The sequence below is a fragment of the Cydia splendana genome, chromosome 21 (assembly GCF_910591565.1).
Source record: "Cydia splendana chromosome 21, ilCydSple1.2, whole genome shotgun sequence".
NCBI classification, from domain to species: Eukaryota; Metazoa; Arthropoda; class Insecta; order Lepidoptera; family Tortricidae; genus Cydia; species Cydia splendana.
The window spans coordinates 2042552-2068392 of record NC_085980.1 but is presented as its reverse complement, the minus strand read 5'-3'; the positions used below and the strand labels follow the sequence as shown (position 1 = coordinate 2068392).

The following is a 25841-nucleotide window of genomic DNA, read 5'->3' as shown; positions in this document are numbered from 1 at the left end:
GGTCCACCGAACGGATTTTTTATTGTTTTATTTATTATTTAAATCAATAGTTAAGAATTATTTAGAACGTACTCTAGATATTTTACGGGGTCAATTTTAAACACATTTGTCAGGGTATAATAACTCGAATGGTTTGTAGAGTTAGACCAAGAAAAGTCTGCAGCGATTTTGATAGCCCACGCAGTGCAAGTGTTATTTTAAACGTCAAATTTTTACGTATAAATAACATTTGCACTGCGTGGGCTATCAAAATCGCTGCAGACTTCTAGGTCTGACTCTAGTGATACACTGTGGTGTAATTGAATTGGCATGTGAGTTATCGCACTGTCTGAATGAGCCCTAAAGCCCCATTTTAGAAGGATCAAGAACTTGCATGCGATTTTCGTTACATTGCATTGGTCGATCGACTGAATTTGAAGGGTCCACGGAAAGAACACATTGTCTTCCGTAAACTGCCGTATTCGAACTTCAAGATATTCACAAGAGACGACACGTACTAGATACGTTATAGTTTAGATATCAACTAGTATGTATGTATGTATAAACTCTTTATCTTTACTAGTTCATTTTGCAGCGCAATTCGGGCAACCAATGTCTCTTTTACGTTAGATAGAATAAGATATCTATTAGATGTGAATTGGATCTCTAAGTCATATCCTGTGGAAATCGTTCAAGAGTATCTCCAGAATCGCGCAAATGTCAAATTTGACAGGTTAGATTTTAAACATATCGTTATCGTATCTTGGTGATGTCTAAAAGATATCTAATAGATGTCTATTTCAAAATCCGAATCGGCCCCTAAACCTCCCAACTATAGTCCAATACTGCAAGTTCAAAAGGAAACTATACCAATGTTCCTTTTGGTTTACTCCGAGTTTTTCTTCCATTTTTAAACATACCTTGTCATAGAACTACAAAAACTACAGTAAAAGACACACTGAAGGAAAAAAATACAGTTAATTTTGGACCATACTTGGGAGCTTTGGACTATGGTTGGGAGGTTTTACGGTACTAGACAAAAATGAGATTTTAAAGTCAAAATGTATAGTTCTCAATGAACTATTAGTTACAGCTTCTGTTACCTCTGTAATCATAAATTTAACTCCTTTTTAGGGTTCCGTACCCAAAGGGTAAAACGGGACCCTATTACTAAGACTTCGCTGTCCGTCCGTCCGTCCGTCCGTCCGTCCGTCCGTCCGTCCGTCCGTCTGTCACCAGGCTGTATCTCACGAACCGTGATAGCTAGACAGTTGAAATTTTCACAAATGATGTATTTCTGTTGCCGCTATAACAACAAATACTAAAAACAGAATAAAATAAAGATTTAAATGGGGCTCCCATACAACAGACGTGATTTTTGACCAAAGTTAAGCAACGTCGGGAGTGGTCAGTACTTGGATGGGTGACCGTTTTTTTTTTTGCTTTTTTTTTTCGTTTTATTTTGCATTATGGTACGGAACCCTTCGTGCGCGAGTCCGACTCGCACTTGCCCGGTTTTTTTTTACTTTAAAAACACCTATAGGTACACGAAAATAATATGGTTAATTATGTACAGTCACCTGAAATAATATTTTAGTCTTCGAAGGCCGCAAAAATATCTGACACGCTCTTATGACTCTACATATACACAATGATTTTTAATCGGTGATCAGGAACCGATTTTTCTAATTCAGTCATCGATGGCGATCACATTTAACTATGGGACCAACCTCGAAATCACAAAAAAAAATTGCCTGTTTCATACATTTGGGTTGGTCTGATGTTGATATTTTCTATGAGAGAGTTAATTTTTTTTTCGCGATTTCGCGGTTGGTTTCATAGTTAAATGTGATCGCCATCGCTGACTGAATTAGAAAAATTGGTTCCTGATCACCGATTAAAAATCATCGTGTATACAAAGATCGTGTCAGATATTTTTGCGGCCTTCGTTGTGTAACATATGTATTATAGCAGGTGACTGAAAGTTCAAACCGCGATAACTCAAAATGTTGTCAAAGTGACTGGACATGTTCTTTCCGTGTACCCTTTATTTACTATACTCTGTAGTACTGGCCACCGGTCAATAACTGGCCACCCTAAACTAAAAATGAATTCTATTTACCTATAAACAGAATTTATTTTAGTATAAGGTATCAATAAATCCTTCAATAACTAGCCACCTTATGCTAAAATGAATTCTGTTTATAGGTGAGTAGAATTATTTTTTAGTTTAGGATGGCCAGTTACTAACAGGTGGCCAGTTACTCGCGAATTACCCTATTGCATACAAGTTCTTTAGCCGTCTAAATGAGCCCTTAGTCTCGCAATAATTACTAAAGCAATAATTTTAAGAATAATTAATAAATTTGTCATGTACACGTGTAAAGGTACACGAAGCATTATACAGGGTGACAACGGAGACGTGAATAATGATAGTAATTATGCAATTTTAATGTAAGTAAGAAAAAATATTTTATCTTTATCTAAGTCAACTTTCAGTCCGGGGGTTGCGGGTTCAAACCCCGGCTCGTACCAATAAGTATACCATCATATATTATTTGATATTTATCAGTCGCTTTTCGATTAAGGAAAACTCGGACTAATCCCTATAAGGCTAAATATCCCGTCTGGGCTAGAAGGTGAGATGGCAGTCGCTTCCACTTTTATGAAAACTAGTGCCTACGCCAATTCTTGGGATTAGTTGCCAAGCGAACCCCTGGCTTCCGTTAGCCGTGGCGAAAACCGGGACAACGCCAAAAAGAAGATGCAATTTTAATGCAAATAGGTAGGTATACTTTATGTATGTTAATTACACGAAACAGCACTTTTTTAATGTTTGTAAAAAATACATTAAAGCTAAAGAAAGTAAATATTATTTATCACGACTCCGTGTCACCCTTTATTTTAAATTAATTACAGGATGGCCTAAAAACGTTGACAAGTTTTTTAAGTGCATGTTGGTATTAATTTTAAAAAGGTTTGCGTTTGTGTGTCAAAGACAAGGGAATATTTTGAAAGATACTTTTGTTTGAGTTTGTTTTTAGTGATGTTAGTTTTAATTTATGTCATTTTGTAAAATGTAAGTAAGAAAATTATTCGTAATAAAATTGTGAACGTATTTTTGGACCTCCTGTATAAATAATGCAATGCTTGGTCGGTCTGTGTAAAGGGACCCACTGATTAACAGTCCGCCGGACGGTGTCGGCCTGTCAGTTGTTCGGAACTGTCAAAATTTTGTTCTAACTGACAGGCCGATACCGTCCGGCGGACTGTTAATCAGTGGGCTCCTTAAGAGATGGGCCGAATACCGAATAATTACCGAATATTTGGCCCATCTCTAGTCTGTGTTAGTGGTTTAAGACTATGATGAGTTTTTATATCCTGTTGAATTGAAAATAGTCGAAATAACGTTGAGAATTATTTTTATATTATATGTTAAGTATTGGGTATTACTATAAATAGGTGCAATAACTATTTTAACGATTAACGAAATATATATTGTAGTTTTATAATGATGTGTTTTATTACTAAAAATTATTAAGCCTTTACGAGGCTGAGGGATATATCCTAAAGGTTTACCGGCCTGACAGTTCAAAAATGACAATCGAAATAATCGAATGTCAGTCTTACTGATCGAAAATAGAACACATGTTTGAAGTGCCGTATGTGGGAAATATATACCCCTTAGCCTGGTAAGACCCACTTGCACCATGCCACTAACCCGGGGTTAAGCGGTTAAACTGTACTGGGTAAAACTGTACCTATTGCAAACACTTAAGTGACAGTTGCACATGTGCAAGTGCCACTAAGTGTTTAGATCTAAAAGATTTAATAATAATTTAAAATTAGTACTCACTTAAATACATGTGTATGTAGAGACTCTTACCTGCAGGCAAACTGTAAATACAGTTTTGCAGGGACCTGTTCAATTATATGTTCTGTACTGTGTGTTAATAATAATAAATAAATAAAATAAAAACCGTTAACCTAGTGTCAAATTGTACTGGTAACCATGGTAACTCCAGGTTTAACCGGTTAACCCCGGGTTAGTAAAATGGCGCAAGTGGGCCTAAAGGGTTAAAGGGCTAATAAATTCCAATCTTGATACTTTTGGGTTAAGTTCTAATTAGATTTCTTGGTTATAGCAAAGAATCAGACAAAATATTTAATAATAATTTATTTAAGCATTGAACTAAAAGTACCAACAAACGTATAACAAAAATAAATAACTTCAAGTAACTACATATAATTACTACATTTTGACGTAAATATAAAGAAAAAAGTAAATAAATTTTAAATTAACTGAATCTTAACCCTTTGAATAAGTTCTGACGTACCCTGTCAAAGTAACTTTTATAAATAATAATTATCGTCTGTGAGGCATTTTCGGAAATTACATATATTATAGCAGTCAAAGAGAATAATCTCACTCCTGGGGATGCCGAAGACCGGGCAAAGTGGAGAAGACTAAGCAAGAAAGCGGACCCTGGCGCTTGGCCGGGAAAACGCTAGGTTGAAGAAGAAGATAGCAGTCAAGCGGTTAAACTGACTAGAGAATAAGTGCAAGTGTAAAAATATTGTCGCTTGTACTCGAATACTGCACTGATGAGTGTGATATATTCAGTTTTCTTGAAGTAGGTAGGTAACGAGTCATAGACAAATAAAGTACCTACACTAAAAAGAGCATTATTATGAATTCTATGCGTCTCTATTTGAGCTAGTGCAAATCTAGATATTACTTCTCTAAAGCCTTATCAATTCCCAAAGCTATCTTCATTTCCAAAGTCATCGTCTCTTCGACTCTCTTAAAATCATCCTCAATGACAGTTTGGTCCATACAGTCTTCAAATAGTTCATCTTCTCCTGACAAATAACTTGTTACATCCGTTTCTCTACCATCCTGACTTGTAATATCTTGCTTATCCTGTTCTGTATCACCAATAGATCTCACATCTTTAACATTGGTATCCTGATTATCACCACAAACTGCTCTTGTGTTTTGTATTTGACAATCACCTTTATCTGTATTTGCGTCACTGACGTTATCTTCTTTCTCAATATTACTAGTTTCCGCTTGAGCATCTCCTTTACCATCATTAGTATTGACTTCATCATTATGACTGGCATTAAGTTCATCATCATTAAAGGACTTATATTCCAAATTAGAATCATTGAACTCCGCAATCCCAGAGTCATCATATTCTCGAATAGCATCCAGAGCCACGTTCATAGCAATATTTCCATCAGTGATGGTCTCTTCAAGGTCTAAAGAGGTGTCGCTTGGTAGAAGTGTCGTATCGTTATCGTCGTCATCCTTATCGTCGTTATCGTTTTCGTCGTCGGAGGGGGTGGCTTGGATGTAGGACGGGACAAAGTTGCCAGTACGCCAGGCTTGCTCAGCTACGTCTATGTGAGCAGTTAGGATTTGGGATATTACAGGAAGCTGGAAAACACAGAATGAATTACAACGCACGCAATTTAATATGAGTAATTCTAAGCAGACGAGAAACTCTTAGCAATTATTTTTTTAACTGAGGATAGAAACACACAATATAGGTATGAAGCCCAGGATCGCGCAAAGTGGAGAAAGGCAAGTAGGAAAGCGGACCCTGGCAAAGGCCAGGATAACGCTAGGTAGAAGAAGAATAACCACGCTGGTTCAGTCATATGTGAACCAAATCTATATCGTCTGGTGGATTTCTGCAATAATGATAAATATCTGGGAGACCGATCTTTGCTCGGAAAACATATACAATTTTGCAAAAGAAAATACAGGCTACAAACAGCTGAAGATGCAGATGAGAGAATTATTACAAAAAAGTAAGAAAAATAACTCACTGTATGATCTTGCATCTCTTCCGTCATATGTTCCAACAGAACATTGGTCTGATTATCAATCTTGCCCGCGTGACAAGTCAGCGCGTCATATTGGCGGTACATCTCTCGTTCTTCGTAGTGCAGCGTCCTGTCCAGGATCTCTGTCGCTACTGACTGCTCGATTCGAGCGTTTTCAGATACGTCCGAGTTTATACCTGGTAATTTAAACACAAAATCATTAGCAACTACACATAACATATGGACTACGGAAATTCAAACGCGGAAGTGGCTTTGGATAGGGCATATCCTCAGGAAACCTGACACCCACCTATCCAAAACGACCAGGAAGATGCCCGGCAAACGGAAACATGATCGCCCTAAATTCATTTAGCGCCGTTCCGTGCAGCAAGAGTTAGGTGTATTGAGAATGGGGTGGGAAGAGGTTACCCCAACTGCCCAGGACCGAAGTCAGTGGAAGATTATGATACGAGCCGTACACCCCAACAGAGGAGAGCTAGGAAGAAAAGAATTCTGCACTAAAATGTCCATATATAAGAGTTTATAGCGATCAAGCGGTTAGAAATTTAAATTTTATAAAACTGACCTTGAGAAGGAAATCGATCATCTTCATAAGAGTTAATGGTTTCAATTATTGATTTTTTGGCTTCGCCTCGATCTACAAACATCATGCTATCATACGAAGTAGAAGCAGTTGGTACAAGCTCTTGATCTGGAGTATCATCTAATTCTAATGTGTTTCTCATTGGATGGATGTCGGGAGTTTCAGATGTATCTTCAATATATTCATTATCATCATGTATTACAGTAGAATCTACTTCAGATTTATCTTTAGATGAGTCGATGTCATGTACATGACAAATAATATCGGTAACAGTGGTATCCGCTGTGGAAATAAATAAGAATGACTTATATTTACCGACGCTTAACCCTTAATAGTGACCAAAATAACTACTACGAATAAGCCTTAAGCTGGTTTATAAGATTCTCGAAAGACGACATGAAAACTACAATTTCAATATTTTTTGGCTTCAGTAAATTTTACTATTTTGTAATAATTTACCTTGTGGTTTTATGATATTCGTCTGCACTTGTTCAATTGGCACACCTGTAGCTTCTAATGACTTATTATCCCCTGAATCAGTCACAACTTCATGTACTATAGTTGCTTCTTCTCGTGTCTCAGATTTAACTGTTTGCACCTCAGAAGTGCTGACTTTAATATCTGTGTTGTCCTCTTTCTCAACGTTCTTTATTTTTTCATTGATAGTCTTCAGTGTCTGTGTTTGAAGGGCGTTCGCTTCTTTTATCGGCAATTGTGTCTTCTTCACAGGCTTGGTTAAGTTTTTACCTATATTTTCTGGCCTTATTCTTGTAGGTTTCTCCTTTATTATTTTTGCTTTCTCAGACTCCTTCTTAACGGGTTCAACTTTCTTCAATGGTTCTTTTTTAATTACTTTCTTAGCATCAGTAGGTTTACTGACATTTACAGCTGCAATAGACTGTCGTCTAGATATATTCACTTTAGTAGTTTTGTCTTTTTCAACCACGCAAATAGATTTGCGTGAACTGATCTTTTCATCATTTTTACTTTTATCTTCTCTAGGTGTGATACTAATCCTTCCTCTAATTGGCCGATCAACGTTACTCTTCCTAGTTGCATTTGCCGTTTTGGCTTTAGCCGTCTTAGTTTCTTTTGGCTTTGTAACTTCCGGTTTATCTTCGTCTTCCGTAGTAACGCTGTCCTTGTCACTCGGAATATGTATTGAATCAGTATCACAAGATGATGCTGTAATAAATTTAAATACATTTCCCATTTTTTTTTCTTTCAATGTAAAAATATTAATAACGAACCCATACATACGTCCAGAATCGATCTTTTCCTCTCCGATCTCACATTCGACTTCGAGGGGGCGGTGATCCATGTATTGGACTCGAATGGCTCCAGGAATATAAGTAAGTTTTATCTTCGACTCGTCTGCAAACCAGATCAAATATGTTTTTTATCAAAATTTAAGTGAAATAAACTACCTAAGTACCGACCTTAGTTTCTCGCCTCCCCTCGTCTCTGATAGAAGTTTTTTTTTTATTCTCACCAGGTTTTTCTCCACCAGTAAGCTGGCTCAGAGCAACTCTGTCATAAGCGTTGTCGTATCTGTACGTCGTGTATTCGGCCTTCTTGGTAACTTTGTGAGCTGGAACTAGATCCTCTGACTGGTAGAAGTCATCCATGGGATTCTTGAGATACAATTTCTATAGGATGAAACATATTGAAGATAAGTAGATAAATCAAACGCTTTGCCGTTAAATTTAAAAATAAGAATGAAGTTTTAGAATACTAAATGATTTGAAACACAATATATTGTTACCATAGGATCCACGGCTGGTTCACCGCGTGCTATTCTTGCTTCTCGTTCTGCCATATCTCGATCCAGCTCGGCGAATATCTCTAGGTCTTCAGCACTGGGCTTCAAATCCTCATCATCGTCTTCAGGGTTATTGGAGTTTACACTTTGCATGTAGTTCATGAGAGAGACACCTTCACCTGCGCCTGCTACAGTACAAAAAAAACAATAATTTATGTTTAACGATTATTGTTCCATCTGCTACTCAACTAATGTTTATTTAAAAAAAAATATGATCAGAGATAGAATAACTCACCTCTTTGTCTTCTTTCTTCAAAACTTTGAACCGAATTTTCACTTGTTGCTTTCTTTGTAACTCCTTCTGGTTGATTTTCTTCCTGTTTTTGACTATCATCAGCCTTTACAGTTTTAGTTTCGGTTTTTTTATCATCTGATTTATTTCCATCGTTATTTTTAACGGTGTCACTTTCTGTTACTTCATGTTTTATCTCAGATTTATCATTAGACTTGATTTCTGTTATCAAAATCTTTTTAAATGGTTTCTTATTAGCGCTACCATCATCCTTTGTTTCTGTTTTAGCTTCACCAGTCGGAACCTTTTCTTTAGCAATCTTTTTATCATGATCTATCACAAGATTATCTTCTTCTACAATACCAGTTAACCTGGTGCAATCTCCAGATTTCTCTGTATCTTTAACAACCGTTTCTTGTGGTTCAATTATTTCAATTAACGGTTTTTTCTCAGCCTTAATATCTGCTATTTTATCTTCCTCAATAACCTCTTCTATTTTAACTTGATTCTTGGTTGCTGAAATATTTATAAAACATAACTTTACTGTGCAATTCAACACTTTTTTAACCCTTTACCAGGCTGACATTTCAAAAATGACTATTAAATGTCAGTCTTACTCATCGAAAATAAAACATATGTTTGAAATGCCGTATGTGGGAATTATATATCCCATAGCCTGGTAAAGGGTTAAGATGTCAAGTTGAGATAAAAGTAAAACTGCAGTCATACCTGGTTTTCGAGACGTTTTAGGTTGTTGCCCGAAAAGCAAGTTGTTAATACTTTTGAAGTCACTTACAAAACTCCTGCAAAGAAATGAAAAAAACATATGTAAAAGCTAGTTTAATTGATATGTATTTTAAAAATGATAATATTTCGGCATTAAAAGTTCCGTAGGTTCGCCTATCTTTTGTCTTTAGAAAATAGGTAAATACAAAACTGATGACGCGTATTCGACGAAACGTGCTGTGTGCTTCAAAGATACATTAGAACTACGAGTAAATATAATACGCTAAGCACTAAGAACTTCGTACATTGACCTGCCTGTTCCTGTCTCTATCGCACGCGCGTAAATATATTGCTGTCCCGCCCATGATGCCGGCGGTCAATGCCACTGTGCGAGCGCGACAGCAATATAATTATGCGCGTGCGACAGAGATATGAACAGGCGGTTAATGTACGAAATTCTTCGAAATTATTATTATTGTGTGTCTATTCCATATCTCGGGACCATGGGGTCCCGGACCTTTGGGAGGCGTGCGTGGAACCAAAGCCAACAGCGCAGAGGCCCTTTAAGACAATTTAATCTAACAAGGGATTATTATTTATTATAAGTCTGTTAAAAATAAAAACATTTAACCCTTTAACAGGCTGACATTTCAAAAATGACAGTCGAATGTCAGTCTTACTCATCGAAAATAGAACACATTTTTGAAGTGCCGTATGTGTGAAATTTATATCCCTGAGCCTGGTAAAGGGTTAAATCATATTTACAATACTCACCCAGCCTCTGAATTCTGCATTTGCGTCTTCAAGTCTCCCCTGTACCCATACCAGTAGTCGTCGAGATGTTGCTCAGACACTGGTGGTTTCGGGGGCTCCTCTTTCACCTCCTGGATGTAACGGTTCCCTCGCATGAACGGCGACCATTGGATGTCGGTGGTCACTGCACCTATACCGTGGAACCAATGTTATTATATTTTTCAAACTCGAAGAGTGTTCAAAATTATTTGAGCAGCGTGATTACGTAGCTTAATAATTAAATTTGCTAATATTTTGTTGTAGAAGACGCTTATAACTTTCTTCTGAGTAACGTAAATTAGAATTTTGTATTATTTTTTTTAGTTCTCGTTTATTATTCAATGGCTATTGGCTAGGTACTCTTTTCTACATTCCAATCTCGTAACATTAACCCTTTTCTAGGCATAGTACGATTTATCGACCACACACCATACGTTGATACGTGTTAATTTAATTTCAACCTAAACAATTTGATTTAAATCCCAAAACTCCAATTTAGATTGGTTTTTCGGGAATAAAGACTTATCTTTAAATTAATTTGTTGGGATAATCTGCTATAGCCGGTCAAACAACTTTATCAATAGATAAAGGCGAGAAATTAAAATTTTCTATTTCTTATTTTCTTTTTTTCCCTTCGCTACATTTTCTAAATTTGCTGCTTTTTTCTACTGACGGAAACTACTTGACAGACGTCATTTATCATTTATTTTGACTGGCACAACTTGGAAAAGGGTTACCATCATCCTTTTTGCCCTCGTCCCCGCTATCTTCGCTATCTTCACTCGTAGAATCATCAGCTTCTGATCCAGAAAGCATGTCGTCTGCTACTCCTTTAGCTTTTACTTCAATGGGACCAGATTTCTCTTCTTTAGGTGATGCTTCCAGTTCTAGCACTTTTGGATTTGTCTCGTCAGGAGATTCTTCCTGATAATTAAATTTAAAGGTATATGTTAAAAAAAAATAACCGTAAATTTTACTTACAAGATCAAATCGATGTTCGAATAATTAGGCACTACTAAACAGATGTCCAAGTTGAGGAAAGATTCCAAAGTATTAAAAAACTTTCTCGGAAAAATTCACAAGAAATAGGTAATATCAAATTTGGTTTAAAATGTTCCAATTTGTTCCCAATACCAAATGTGAGAATGTCTAGATTTATTTTCACGTGTAAATTATTCAATTTCGAAAATATTCCATCAGCTTTTCGCCAACTACACAATCCCAATGTTCTAAATAAGAAATAAAATCTTACCTTGGGGGGTAGCCCCAACCTTTCTCTCTCTTCTCTTTCTTTCTTGTCACGTTCTGCTCTCTTCTCGTCCCGCATTCGTATTAGATAACGAACGCTTTGCATGGTCTTCTCGTGTTCTTTTGCTATCCAACTGTAAGAAAATCAAGTACCAACTGAATGAAGATTTTTAACCCTTTACCAGGGTGACTGTTCAAGAATGACAATCAAATATCAATCTTACTCATCGAGAATAGAAACACATGTTTGAAGTGTCATATGTGGAAATTTATATACCCTTAGCCTGGTAAAGCGCTAAACTTGAGAGTAGAGGCCTTAGACCGAGAGGATGCAACTATAGTTATCTCTTATCTCAAAGAGAATAACTCAGTGGTAACTATACTCTGGCCAATGATTTGTCACAAAAGACAATAAATTTGAAAAATGTAGGAATCAAGGATTTAGGGATAAATTTCGCTCCTTTTAGTGACGAGAACGGTTGAACAGACTATATTGTCTTAATCTCTCCAGGATTTGCAGTTTCAACCAAAGCTCAACTCACTCTACTTCCGCAGTTCTAGATCTGAACTGAATTATACCGTTTCCTCTCAGCAACCTCCTCGTCAATCCCTCCGCGCTGCCAAGCCTCAGCACATGCTCGGTCGCGAGGGAACACAGGTCTGTTGTCCAGATTCAACAGCTCCTTTAGGCGCAGGGTTAACGTCTTGCGGTAGGCAGGAATGGCGCGGATTACCGGATTGCCGGTTAACACCAAAACTGGAAACGGTAATTATTGAGGTTTGAGTGAAATAAGAAAAAAAAAATTTTTTTAAAGAGTCTTACTATGAGGACATTCTACAAAAAGGTTTACTTAGACGGGACGTGTATGGCAGCTACCTTAATAACCCGCAGAAATCTGTTTTATATAAAGTTAGAGGTATATATAAAGCTAGGTTACCAAACCTTATCAATTATCATGCCAAATATTGGCTACATATCATCATCAAATTAAAAGACTGGCACAAAAAATAAATAATTGGAGAAATGATCCACCGACAAGAGCAAAGCTCTGTATCTTTAGGTATTTAAATAAAAGTAAACAAACCCTCAATGGCTCCTTAAGCCAGTTGAGGGTAGAAGAAAACATTACACGATCAAATAATGTAGGTTTAAGTCAGGTCGTTCAGTGACTGATCCAGGCGGTTTTGTATTTAGTCGGTTAACCAATAAATGTTATAATTACCCGAAAATGTACAAATTGTTTGTTTACTTTTATTTAAATACCTAAAGATACAGACTATAAGTAATGATGATGATGATCATCATCATCAGAAGTGTTTAAAAAGTTTACAGCACACATCAAAATTAAGTATTTAGGTACCCGTTTCTCCAACAGTACGGCTACCACCAGTTTTGACATTGACAGATTAACTCGCGTCTACGTAAATTACTTTCTATACATCTCGCTTGCACTAATATGCGAGTACGAGCGAGATGCATAGAAAGTAAGTTACTTAAACGTGAGTGAATATGTCAATGTTAAAACTGGTGGTAGTGCTTCAGGTGCGCCGCTACTAAACTTATGGCTGATTGTAAAGCTACAGAAAGCGAAAATATTAAGTTGCAAAAAACCTTTTAAAATGTTCATAGCCTCAAGTACATCCACGATAAGAGGGTCCTCAATGCGATTGTAAGAGAGATCCAGGACTGATAGATTGTTGCAAAACTTGAGCTGCTCCAAGTCACCTAGAACGTAGAAACAAAATTAAATTCAATTGATCATTAAATAAACCTACTTGTAGAGTTCATTCAACTTCCTACTTCCTACCTCTTGAGGGGGAGAAAAGTTTTTACCCTCACTAAAAATTTTACCTGAGATCTTCAGTTTCAAAAGCAGCTTCATTGCTAGAAAAGTACCAACGGTACGAATTGCATGATACTTAACCGTGAATATTATAGTGGGTAGGTACTTACTGACAGAAGACAGCATATTATGAGCAATACTCAACGTATGCAGATCCGGTACTGCATCCAAATTCTCAATCTTTGGCACAAAGTTGTGGTCCAAATTCAAAGTATCCAACTTGGGACATCCCGTTAGATTCTCAATCTTCTTTATAATATTGTAGTGGAGATACAAGCATTTAAGTTCAGAGAGTGTATCAAGTCCTTCTATGCGTTGGATTCCATTGTTTTCAAGAAAAATGCATTTCAGACCGGTATATTCTTCCAGGTTTTCGATCTTGGAGAAACCCTGAAGAAAATACAAGAATTAACCGACATTTAATCGCAGATTCAAGACTTCAAATATTCGGCAAAGAGTTTTGAGATAATTTTTGATTCCAAAAATTTACTTTGAAATTTATGCATAATTATGAGAATTCCTGTTCTTATTCTTCCTCTCGTTATCGTTATATTTTTACGAAAGTGACTGCCCTCTGACTTTCCAACCCAGAGGGGAAACTATAGTTCGTTTTTTTTAGCATTAGAAAGAACTTGAAAGAAGGTAAGCGATCTTCACATGTCTTTTAATTGAAAAACGCTTTTTAAAAATCAGTAACTATTACTTATGAAAGCAGAAGAATATAAATGATCGTATTAGATTCATAATTGTTACATATTTGCCGTAACTTATTTTTAAAATGTGTTTTTCAATTAAAACACACAACAAGATTGTTTACCTTATTTCTAATGCTAAAAAAAAAGAACTATAGGCCTTATTGGGATTGTACGGTTACCTCGCGATGTTTTTCTTCACCGAAAAGCAACTGGTAAATATCAATGGTACTATATATTATATACCTATCAGAATTCCTGTTGCAGGATTTAAAGATGTTTAGTCTTTGTCTAATTTTTGGAACTACCCCAAAGCACGTATCACTTTCTTACTTTAGATCTTACCTTAAAATGCAAGTACAATATATCATTCAAGTAAGGAGTAGAATACAATTTGTGCTCCTTGCAATGCTTCTTGATAAATGCCTTCGTCATCTGTGGTCCTCTATTCATCTCCTCGATCTCCTTATCTCTTTTTTCTTTGATCAGTCTCTTCCGTTCTTTTTCATTTTCTTCCTCTTGTTCTTTCTTTTTCTCTGCCGCGAGCTTAGCCCTTTCTGCTCGGATATCTTCAGCAGCTATGATATTTAACAAAAAATTGTTCATATAAAGAATGGCGTTAACAGCTAGGTATTTATTCGTCAATGTTACACTATTCAACTTAAAAGAGGGTTAGTCTATCTACACCACTTTATAGCACTTAGGCGAAATACCACTTAACAACAATTCTGCTAGTTTATGGTGTAATCCATGCCTACTTACATCGTTTCATAGTACACGAAGACAGCGCTAGGAAATGTGTATAATAGAATGCTTTTAAAACTTTTCAGTAACATAGACAATCGATTACCTAAACTTTAGGTACGAAGCTTGCTTCGTGGGTTTTCGTTTGCTGCAAGTTTATGTCCTAAACTAATATAATTAATTACATATATAAAATCAAAACTTACATTTAACATCACCGATGCTTGATTCGTCAACAATTTCTGGTTCAACTTCTATTACGTGTTTTCCAGAACAGTCACCTTGTGCTTTCATGTCAACGTCATTGTCATCATCTTGACCCTTTTTGCCATCCCTTCTAAGTAAATTATTAGCGATTCGTAGGACTTCCTTGTTATCCTTCATTTTTTCTTTTATGTCGTATAGAAGGCTGTCAATCCTCTTATTCCGCTCGATATCTTTATGTTTTAAATCAGCTAGTTTTTTTGCTAAATCACCTTTTGGTTCAAGATCAGTATCCCATAATTCTTTGCGTCGTTTTTCAGTTCTTTCTTCTACTTCTTTGTTATCTTCTTTTACAGTAGTGTTAGTTCCCTTATCTTTATCCTCTTCTTTAACCTTTTGCTCATCTTTCTTTTGTTTAGCTTCTTGAAGTTCTTTGCTCAAGTCTTTCAATGACTGCGTTGGATGTAGAATGCTATTTGACTTTTTCATTACTTCATCAATTTCTTTAATAAAATCTTTACATTCTTTACTTCTCATGTCATATCGTTCCTTACTTTTGTTAATTCTATCTTCATGACTTTGTATTTCAGAGTTCAATTTCCCTATAGCGCTAAATATTGAACTAATATCAGTATCTGTAACCAAGCTTTTTGCCTCATCCTTAGTGTCACCATCGTCCTCGTCTGATTCAGTAGTTAAATCAATTACTTCAGTAACTTTTGCAGTTTCTGGGAGCTGTTTTTGTTTTATACCTCCTTCGTCTTTTAGTTTCTGATATGCAACAGTTGATTTTTTAGATTTTTCTAATGCTTCGTTTACATCGTTGAGTAATTCATTCATACTATTGAGTTTATTTGTAATGTCTTCACGGATTAACGTACTAAGATTTTCAGCGCCTTCAACAATGTTTCGAGCTAGATTTTTCATTTCGTTGTATTCCATTTCATTGTTGTTTATATTTTCGTCATTACTTATTTGTAATATACCTTCTAGAGCATTTTGTAGAGTCTGCTCCATTCTTTCATCAAAACGTTGTGAATTTGAAACCGTATTTTCCTCGCTTTTATCGTCATGCTTATTTTCTGTTATGAATTCAGCTTCAATTTCATCGTTACTTTTATCTTTTCCTTGATCAGATTCTTTCGACATAGGACTTTTGTCTAACAACGTATTAATGCTTTTGCAAGCATTTTCTGTATCTTTCAGTCTTGTTTCAAAGGTTTTAGGCATGTCATTTGCATTGTCAGTAAAGTTAGATATATTTCCTAGATCAGTTTTTATGCGTTCCGAAGTTTTGATTGTGGCTCTCTCAACTACAGCATTTAAATCTGGCGATATTGGGTTGGAAATGTTTAATGCTTCATTAATGGCAAAATTTTCCTGAACCTCTTGCATAGTTGTACGTCTAAACTCTCCTTTAACAAAGAGACTCGAAGATTCTTTCAAAATTGGATCAAACAAATCAAGAGGTTTTCTTTCGTTCGGCTTAACATTAGGATCGTCATAATAATCTGCCATTTTGCTGAGCATGTCTTTAGTTTCCTGGAATCTAGTTTCATAAGACTTGTCAGTAAATTGACTTACCATATTCTCAATAGCTTCAAATTCTTTATCTTCTGTATCAGATTCTACTTCTTCCTTCTTAGTAGACACTTTCTCATCTTTATTTTTGTCTAATTTAATCTTATAGTCTGTTACCGACTGACATAAAGCTTGCATATTTTGGTATTTTATCTTATTTATTTGTTCTTTATCACCTTTGGCTTCTTCTAATTCTGCAGTCATATCGTTGTAACTTGCTATATGTATATCTTCTAAAGGGATGGACATACCTTTATTTTTGTCAACTTTGGTAACTATTTGAATTTGGCGCGCCTTTTCTGCAATAATCGGGTTGTCATTTATGATCATACGAGCTTGTTCGCTTGTCAGTGGCTTCGTGTGATCTTCAACGTTAGTAAAAGGCTGCCCAGTCATCACTTCATATTCAGACCTTATTTTACCTGGGTATGATGCGGCTATATACGGCCTATCTTTAAAATCTTTCAAGCTAGTTAGTTCGTTTTCAATGGCTTTTTCAATAACATCCTTGGGCAAATTGGCTTTTTTAAAGAATATACGTAACTCTTCTTTCTTTTTTTCTATATAAGCTGCTTCACTTACCGAATTGCCCGAATTTCCGGGATCTTCCATTTTGACTTACTTACCTGGCTTTTTGAAATGTAATTATTTACTAGTTCACCTTGACACTAATACATTAGACGTAGACAAACATTTTCTGCTTATGTATTTCCATGGTTACCTACTTGAATCTTTTGTTTGATCGAAATTTGAAAATCTCTGGAAAGGACAGGTTGCTAAGGAAGTCATTGAGGTTGTTTGCAAGAAATTTATTTATAGCTTTACTTTGTGAAACGAAACGAACGAAGAGTAGGAATTGACGATTAGAAATAATTTATTAAAAATAAATTCATGACTTCTATGTTAACGTACTTGCAATTTAAACGTTTTGAAATAACTAAATCAATATTTCATTTTAAATCCTTTTCATGCCATACATTCGCACTAAAAACTACAAAAAAGTAGCTAATCGATTTTGAACAGTACGTAGAAATAACCTTTACAGCTGTCAATGTCAGATGTTTCAATGACAGTTTAATTTATGGGTTTCGATCCCTTGTTCAATGCCGATTTCACTATGAATTTTCGTTAAAATATGCCTGAAGACGCTGTTGCTAGATTGAAAATGTCTGATGAACGGAATTTCCGTTCATCATACTATGAAAAGGTTGGTTGCCGAGGCGTTGAGGAGAAGAAGTCTCTAGAGATACTCATGAAAGAAAAGCCGTGGGACAAGTTAAAGTTAAAACAGTTTTGCCTTCGGTTTACGGTGCCAGCTGCTTATAGGAATTTAGTATGGAAGGTTCTACTTGGTAAGTAAACCTTATTTTCATAACATAAGGGATCTGTTCTCAATTAACGCTCAAAAATGGGGCGGTGGTATCTGGGCGTGTTGCTACTGGATTTCTTTGTTTGTGAACTCGTTGTTTATTTATTTATTTTATTTTTAGAATAATTCTATAATGACACAGTCTATGTTAATAAGAAGTTTAAAGGAAAATCAAATGAGAAATAGACAGTATAATAAGTTTTTGGCAAAAATTTCATTTTTGGAACTAGCTTTTATCGCTGACTGTACTTTTCTTTCCACAGGTAACTAATACTCATTGAGACAATTCTAAAAACCCCAAACACTATTAGGTTTCATTGTTTTATCACAGAGTTCCTATGGCCACCTCCTGTCTCCATCGTCAGATCAGCTCGATGGTACCATAGTATTGCATTCTCACCCAACTTACATATGTATGCAAATTTTCAGCTTCATTGGAAGTTGGGAAGTGGGTCAAATTTAACTCGCAAGATTTGACCTGTATAAACATAGTTACATAGATTCATACTTAGTTACATTGCAAGTTAATAAAAAGCTAAATGTTCAATGTAACCCTGTAACTAATAATAAAACCAAATAGAAAAAAAATGTAAGCCAAGTTTGTTAAATCAACAGCTGTTTTACTCTCAGATTGATAATAAGCTTAAAACCTGTGAACAAAGCCAAAGTGATCAATTGGACAATAACTAATTTAACATAAACACCCCAATAATCAACATGTTAAGACCCAATCTTTGACACCTTGCTGTCAACTTTATTGCTATGACATTATGATTGAAAAAGTTGATTCTTGGAGTTGTGTCGGGCACTGGAGCCTCTATGTTACTTCATTTCAGACATCCTACCCGTATACCCCGACTCACACACATACGTAACTCAGCAACGCACTGAGCAGTACCAGGACCTCCTATATGCAGCGGAGATGTTAGAGTTAGCCGACATGTCGGGGCCTCGGAGTCAGATCTTACTGCAGATGTGGTTGCTAGAGAATGAAGAGACGAGACCCCTGCTGTTCCCGGAGACTAATTGCTGTGTAAGTGACACTGCAAGTAATTTTTTTTTTTTAAGGGGTTTTTCACGCAGTGACGATGTCACCCCCGTAATGAGGTCTAATAGTAATAATACTAATAATGATGTAATAGTGTAGTATTACCTACACCACTACATCACATTTAAGTATAGTTTGCACATCAACCTGGCCTCGTCTGATAGTGGCGATGCAATGTTACAAGTAATAGTTATTTACGATACAAGTCAAATATCACCTAGTCGCATGTGTATCATACAACGTTTTACTGTACATATGGCCCTTTAAATTTTCGACATAGTTACGTAATGTGCTTATAAGCACAGGCCCACAGGGTATTGTAATGGAGCACCAGATGTAATGTAAAGTGCTTTATTTACTTGCAAATAGATATGAGCAAGTTGCGAAAAGTTACCAGGGCCATGGAAGAGTTTAAAAGATGTATATTACATATGTAATATGATTTATATGATGCATGATCGCATGGTTATTATAAGCAATGTATTAGAGATAGCCTTAAGCCATAGTATTTAAGTTAGACTTAAGTTATATTGCAGTGCCCTACAGGGTTTCATAGCTGAACCAATATAATGTACCAACCTGTATGACCTATGAAAGCAATAAACACACTGATTACTGAAGAAAACAAAACCTGAAAAATTTTTGCGCAGCAAAGCAGTTGCGCGCTTACGGCAAAATAACTGCGCGCTCGCGGCAAAATAGCTGCGCGCTCGCGGCAAAATAGCTGCGCGCTCATGGCAAAATAGCTGCGTTAAAAGCAAGTCGAACGTGCAGCGAGCTCGCCGCGGGCGCGCAACTATTTCGCTGCGTACGAAGATACTGGAAATCAGTAAAAATTCGTTGCGTGCTCGCGGCGAGATCATTATCGTTGCCAACTCGCTGCTCTCGTGTTCAACTCTCCCGCAAATCGCCAGTGTGACAACGCCCTTAATGAAATGTTATGCTCCAGTCCTCAGACACGTTCGTCCCAATCGCTGAGACACTCTCCTCATTGTACTCCGACGAGGTGGACGTGTACTGGTTGAGCAAGGGGCTCGCGGACGTCGTGAGGCACATGCAGAAGGACCTCATCAAGCTCAAGGAGGCGTTCCAGAGTATGCTGGATAAGGAGGATCAGGAGTTGTTCAAGTAAGTTTTTTTGACTTAAATGTCACTGTCTTGCATTTGTCTTCTGTTGTGCAGCATCGAAAACCTTGTTCAGTTAACACAAAACGTGCCGCCGTAGAGCGCCATCTGCTTCAGCTGTCACCTACAATATTTTGCGCTACTTCAACCTCTGAAGTTCACCCCATGTTATTGATATTTAAACGGCCTGTACACTTTTTTGCCACCATTGTATTGTTAAAAAATGTAAAGACACATACATATTTGGGAAACATCAGCAAAATGGTAACTAAAAATATATATTAAATATTTTGTTTTTCTTTTTTCAGCCACTTAGCAGATATCTATGCATTGGATGCACTACCTCTAACAAAATGGTTCAACTGTTGCTTCGCTGGCGTATTAGACGACACTTCCCTCGCAAAGTATGCATTATTTTATTTATATCCATTTTTGTTTACTTTTTCGAAATATTTTAAGTTTATTTTCATTTTTCAGGATTTGGGACAAGGTGTGTAGTGGTGCGCCGAAAATACTATCATTTGTTGCTGTGATGCTAGTTATTACGCTACGACGAAATATATTGAAAGCGAAAAATTCTGAAGAAGTATTAAATTGTGTATCTGAGGTAATTATGTAGAACCTTTTCATACAGCTTGGCTGCACGGCTTTATTATCAATGCCCATTTAAATATAGAAAAAAAAAGTGTTACTATAAAAAAATATTTGGAAACGTAGTAGTTTTTGTCTGATGCATTGAAGAAAATTAAAAATATGTATTTTTTTGTAGATTCCAGAGCAGTGTGAAGAAGTAGTAGCTAATAAAGCAATAGAACTATGGCAATATTATGGTGCTCAGCCGCAAAGCGATCAACTGGCGAAGAAATGATGTATGACCTTCTAATGGGTATAACCCATTAGAAGTAAAACAGAAGATTTTTAAGAAGTAAATTACCTATTCGGGAAGAAACGAGCTAAATTTTAAATAAGGCTATTTAGGTGCAGCTATTCGGTGTAGTATGAGCTTTTTAAATTCGCACTGTATTTGGATCTAAGTGATAATCGTTGTTTATTAGAGAGTTTTAAATACATATTATTATAATTATAACGTTGTTTTATTAATGTGTAACATAGGTAAGTACATGAAGTAAAAAAAAAATTAAGATGTAAAGTAATTTAGTCAGCGAAATTAGTAGGAATTTTAATTTTATAATGGCAACACTAAACCCCTCGCCATTTTGCGAGAATGTCAGCCAAATCATCAGCTTGCATTTTTCGTTAATTTTATGTTGTTTTACATTATAGTTACAGTGATTTTTGTTTAAAAAAGTTATTGAACAGTTAAATTATCATAATGGATCGTTTTATAAGCATGTGGAAAGTGCGGGAGCTGGCGGATAAAGTGTAAGCTGTATTACGATTTATTTCGCTTTTATGCTAATTGTATCCATCTGTGTGACAAATACAGTAGTATAATGAACCCATTTGCTTATTAGGAATCTAATACACTTTAGTTTTTATGTGAGTGGTTTCTGAAATAGCTTTAAACGGCAATTTCAAGTGGCCTTCCTCCAAGCAACTGGTTTTACCAAAAATTGCTTGTGGAGGCCAATTTAGTTGAATAAAATCGGTCTCGAACATGGAAATGGGCAATAATTGTTGATTGGCGACCGGTTTGCAGGTTATCATTGAGCTGTTATGTAATTTAGCGATTTAAACTGCTGAAAAAGCGAGTTTCGTGTTACGAAATACCTAGTGTCTACAGTTACTTGACTGACTGGTGGGAGAGGCTATCTTAACGACTCTTATTACCTGTATCACTGTCTGAATGCGTTTAAAATCTTAAAATAGAAATATCTCTCAGTGTAATAAGTTTTTAATGTGAGATATTTACAACAACATCACATCATTTACCAATAAAAAATATCCATCTTCATTGTTAAAGTATGTTCCATATGGATTGTTATGAATGTTATGATATTCCTAAAAAAAAGATAACATCTTGGTACTTTTCATTGATACAAATGATATAAAGTTCATCTGCAGGCATCGGAGTTTTTGTCGCATGGTAAGACTAATAGCAAGCTATGGAGTCGACATTTGCCATAAATGTAAACTCTTATTCATACTCATAGTCATTTATTTAATTTATCTTAAAATGCCTTTAGTGTTGGGCACCCTCCCGAGGGCACCAAATTTTGATAGGTATTTTTAATTTTTAGTTTTAGTTAATTTAATTGTAGTTAGTTTTAGTTTTATATTCGTGTTTATGTCTTTTAGTAATTTATATTAATAAATCACTTTAGAGCGGTCGGTCGTGTATATTATCTTAGTCGAATTATATATAAAAATATTTTTCTATTACATTATGAATTCATAACTTCAACTATTTTAACATACAACTATACAAACTACATCGCTGCGAAAGACCTAATGTCATGTAGGTACTGACCGCTGATAAAATTGATTAGTATTTATCATATGTCAATCACTGGTGATTGCAAACGTAGTAGTTATTTATATCTGTAAGTGGTAAATACGTTGTGGATTATTCCATAATTAATTATTATGCCTAACCCAGAAATAGCTGCAATTTTGGCATGGATAGAGCCATACAACAATTTACAATATGACTATGAAAAATCTGCTAGAGTGTGCTTGAGTTGTGAAGTACAACTCACCCAATTGAAACATAAATTTATTTTAAAACATATCAACAGTATTCTTCATCAAACGAAATCCACTGGAACTTCAATATACACGACCGACCGCTCTAAAGGCATTTTAAGATAAATTAAATAAATGAGTATGAGTATGAATAAGAGTTTACATTTATGGCAAATGTCGACTCCATAGCTTGCTATTAGTCTTACCATGCGATAAAAACTCCGATGCCTGTTCATCAGTTAAAGTTCTTGTTCAGTTAAAGTTCTTGATGCTTGCAAAATTTGACTGAAATGGAACATGATGATGAGTTAGTTAACCCTTCATCTGGCAAACTCCAGCAGTGGGGATGTGTATTTCAAATAAATGTAATTAACAGAAAGTTAAAATTTCATTATATCTAAGGTAATGTCTGCCACTTGAAGAGTTAAAAGTTTAAAAAGGTATCAAATAGACTGACTGATTTATGTTCAATACATATTAAGTAAAGTGTGGATTGCCTCAATGACTTAATTGTCTTCATTACAAATGTTAATGTTTAACAACTGTTCACACATGCCAATTGTATGACCAAAGGGAAAGTGGATTTCCCAATACACTGCAAGATTATGTGAAGCTATACTGTCTTTTTATGTAACATACGAGCACAAAATGCCGTGTCTTACAGCTACATGTTATTACTATTTTAATTGACCGGAGCGTAGCGAAGGTCTACGTTTCGACTGGAGCATTTTGCTTTCGTATGTCCGGATGTTCTCCTCTACAGGTCGTAATTCTTAACCGAATCTCGTGAAATTTTGTGACTGGATTCTATGTCTAAATAAAAAATTTTTGTCCGTCCGGTTTTTGATTTTTTTTAAAATGGCGGATTGATTTTTTTTTGATTGATTAGCTCGCGCCTAAACAAATAGTGGTATCGGTACCATACGAGTGTTTTCTTTTTGAGATATGTTTATAGATTAAATGGCCAAAAATTCAGAAAATTTATTTCGCTGGTTTCGAAGGTATGGAGATATTTAATTTTAACTAATTTTAATTTGAGAAGGAGTAGCTAAATTTCGTCAACCCATCTAAGAACTATTTGGCTCAGTTTGTAAACGTTCGCTTTTTCCGTTTGCACAGAGGGTCTGGGTTCGATCCTCAGTAATTGTATGCTGGGATATTATTATAACTTTTTGTATTTTTTTACACATACATTTCGTATTTTTTTTTTTAATTTACTATATTTAAAGCTCTTATAGTACCATGTTATTTAAAGCTCTGCTCGCGAGGTCTACAGCTCACAGAGCCACTAGTATTATTATAGGCCGGTAGCTTGAACATGTCATGCTCGCTTAAAAGTCTTTGCTTACGGTGGCGTCGTTGATCGGGTCGCCACTTTCCCGAATGAAGGTTGAGGGAGGCGATGGCTGAGATACGCGTCATACTCGTGAACGGGTGCTGTTTGTGGAGACTGGTCTGTTTAAGCTAACACAACTTACTTAGTAACTTTATTTTTATTAATTAATTACAGTGAGACGCCTCATTCTGCTCTCGTATGTTTCTTTTCTCTTAATGAATGTATTAATTATACAGGATATTGACTCTTGGAGACCCTATACATCTCTAAGGATAACTTGATAAACTATATAATCTTATAGTTCTGACACCTAGAGACATTTACACCTCTAAATATTATAGATTTTTTTTGTGTTTTGTATCTGTATTTTTTATGTAATTCGACATTAAGAGACCATATACATCTCTTAGTAATTGTAATACGTTAGATTGAATTGTTAGTTTTATTTTATAAAATTGTTGATGTTATTATTTTTCCTTGTATGTAAATTCAATGATGACGTGTAAAAGTGCCCTTGTGGCCTATTTGCTGAATAAATGTTGATGTTTGATGTTTGATTAAATTTAATGTCATTGACTTGCATAACAAGTGGCAATGATACCAATCAACAGAATATAACTATATAATGAATTCTCACTGTCTTACAAAACTGATGTGTCAGCATATCAAATTGTCCTACTCTTAACCATGGTCCAAGCCCTCCAATTGAGCCTGTAAAAAAGCCTCTGGCTTCCTTTTCAGATTCAGGCCCTTGGCCTCAGGTCAAAAAGTTTAGAGACCCCTGCTCTAAGGGATGAGTCTCATTTTATTTTATTTATATTTTATTGAATAGGTCTGCCAACAGCGGTTACAATGATACATTGTTAGGTATAGGTACATTCGATAGGTGTCAAGTTTATTGCACAGCTAATTATAGGCACACACCACTTGTGTAAACTTAAAGTTAAGTTAAGATTAAGAAATTAAATAGGAAACGGAAATATGTTGTAATTCTACTGTTTTAAGTGTTTTACGGAGGTGGATGGTGAGAAGCTGCTGTGGTTGGCCACAAAGCGGCTGAATGCTTGGCTGGGTGGAGCTGATCTCTTTTAAGTCAAGTGTTTAGACATATTATTTGTAAATTAGGTTTTAGTCCAAGAATTCTGTCCTTATATGAATTGTCTTTCTTGCTCATTAGAGTGTGCCCAAACAATAGACAGGAATATGACTGGTAGGTATGTGCAATGCTGGCAGTGGCCATATCGACAAAATCCGATATGGCAGTGGGCCATATGGATAAAATTTGTGTTGGATGTAAACAGGAAAAGAAGTAGGAAAATTAATGACACCGTTTAAAGGTTCCGTCACACAGGCGCGTTTTCCGGGCGGGGCGTGAGCGCGGCGTGAGCGTTTTATATGTAAAAGCGGCGCGCCCTGCTCACGCGCCCTCCCGCAAAACGCACCTGTGTGACGGAGCCTTTATTGTTCATTCGTTTTTAGAGCACCGTACAAAACTTTGTTCACGGTGCTCTTATGGGATCACTTCGGTCTTGTTTTTTATCTATAAGCGCTGGTGTCCTAGCGGTAAGAGCGTGCGACTTTCAATCCGGAGGTCGCGGGTTCAAACCCCGGCTCGTACCAATGAGTTTTTCGGAACTTATCTACGGAATATCATTTGATATTTACCAGTTGCTTTTCGGTGAAGGAAAACATCGTGAGGAAACCGGACTAATCCCAATAATGCCTAGTTTCCCCTCTAGGTTGGAAGGTCACATGGCAGTCGCTTTCGTAAAAACTAGTGCCTACGTCAATTCTTGGGATTAGTTGTCAAGCGGACCCCAGACTCCCATGAGCCGTGGCAAAATGCCGGGATAACGCGAGGAAGAAGAGTTTTTTTATCTATACTTATTGGATTTTGTGGTTAAATCTGTAGGTATAATTAACCTGTCGTCTACCCAAGCCGGAGATCTCCGGCCAATTGTTCGTTGCCCTTGTCTCCCGCGCCCCACACGCGCAGGACACCCCGTATTTGTTA

At 36.2% G+C, this 25841-nt stretch overlaps 3 protein-coding genes across 3 annotated transcripts in view; 2 read left to right on the top strand and 1 right to left on the bottom strand.

Annotated features, from left to right (window-relative positions):
- Nucleotides 1-4857: 4857 nt before the first annotated feature.
- On the bottom strand, nt 4858-17104 carry LOC134801355 (dynein axonemal assembly factor 1 homolog). Its single transcript, XM_063773895.1, has 18 exons — nt 14725-17104; nt 14120-14352; nt 13193-13472; nt 12851-12964; nt 11818-11995; nt 11243-11372; nt 10728-10914; nt 9973-10141; nt 9202-9275; nt 8476-8988; nt 8184-8368; nt 7911-8067; nt 7679-7792; nt 6878-7603; nt 6401-6700; nt 5818-6011; nt 5021-5422; nt 4858-4908 (listed from the first exon to the last, which is right to left on the bottom strand). Exons 1-18 carry the CDS (start codon nt 16913-16915, stop codon nt 4858-4860), a joined length of 6198 nt encoding a protein of 2065 aa, XP_063629965.1. The 5' UTR covers nt 16916-17104.
- A 255-nt stretch (nt 17105-17359) lies between these two features.
- LOC134801214 (TBC1 domain family member 7) lies at nt 17360-20932 on the top strand. The gene is made up of 6 exons (XM_063773746.1): nt 17360-17655; nt 18509-18705; nt 19670-19848; nt 20154-20249; nt 20323-20452; nt 20615-20932. Exons 1-6 carry the CDS (start codon nt 17439-17441, stop codon nt 20711-20713), a joined length of 918 nt encoding a protein of 305 aa, XP_063629816.1. The 5' UTR covers nt 17360-17438; the 3' UTR covers nt 20714-20932.
- A 92-nt stretch (nt 20933-21024) lies between these two features.
- Nucleotides 21025-25841, top strand: part of LOC134801354 (clathrin interactor 1-like) — a 32270-nt gene continuing 27453 nt past the window's right edge. Inside the window, exon 1 of the mRNA XM_063773894.1 lies at nt 21025-21228. Coding sequence (XP_063629964.1) covers nt 21179-21228 — 50 coding nt within the window. The 5' untranslated portion in view covers nt 21025-21178. The remainder of the gene's footprint in view (nt 21229-25841) is intronic.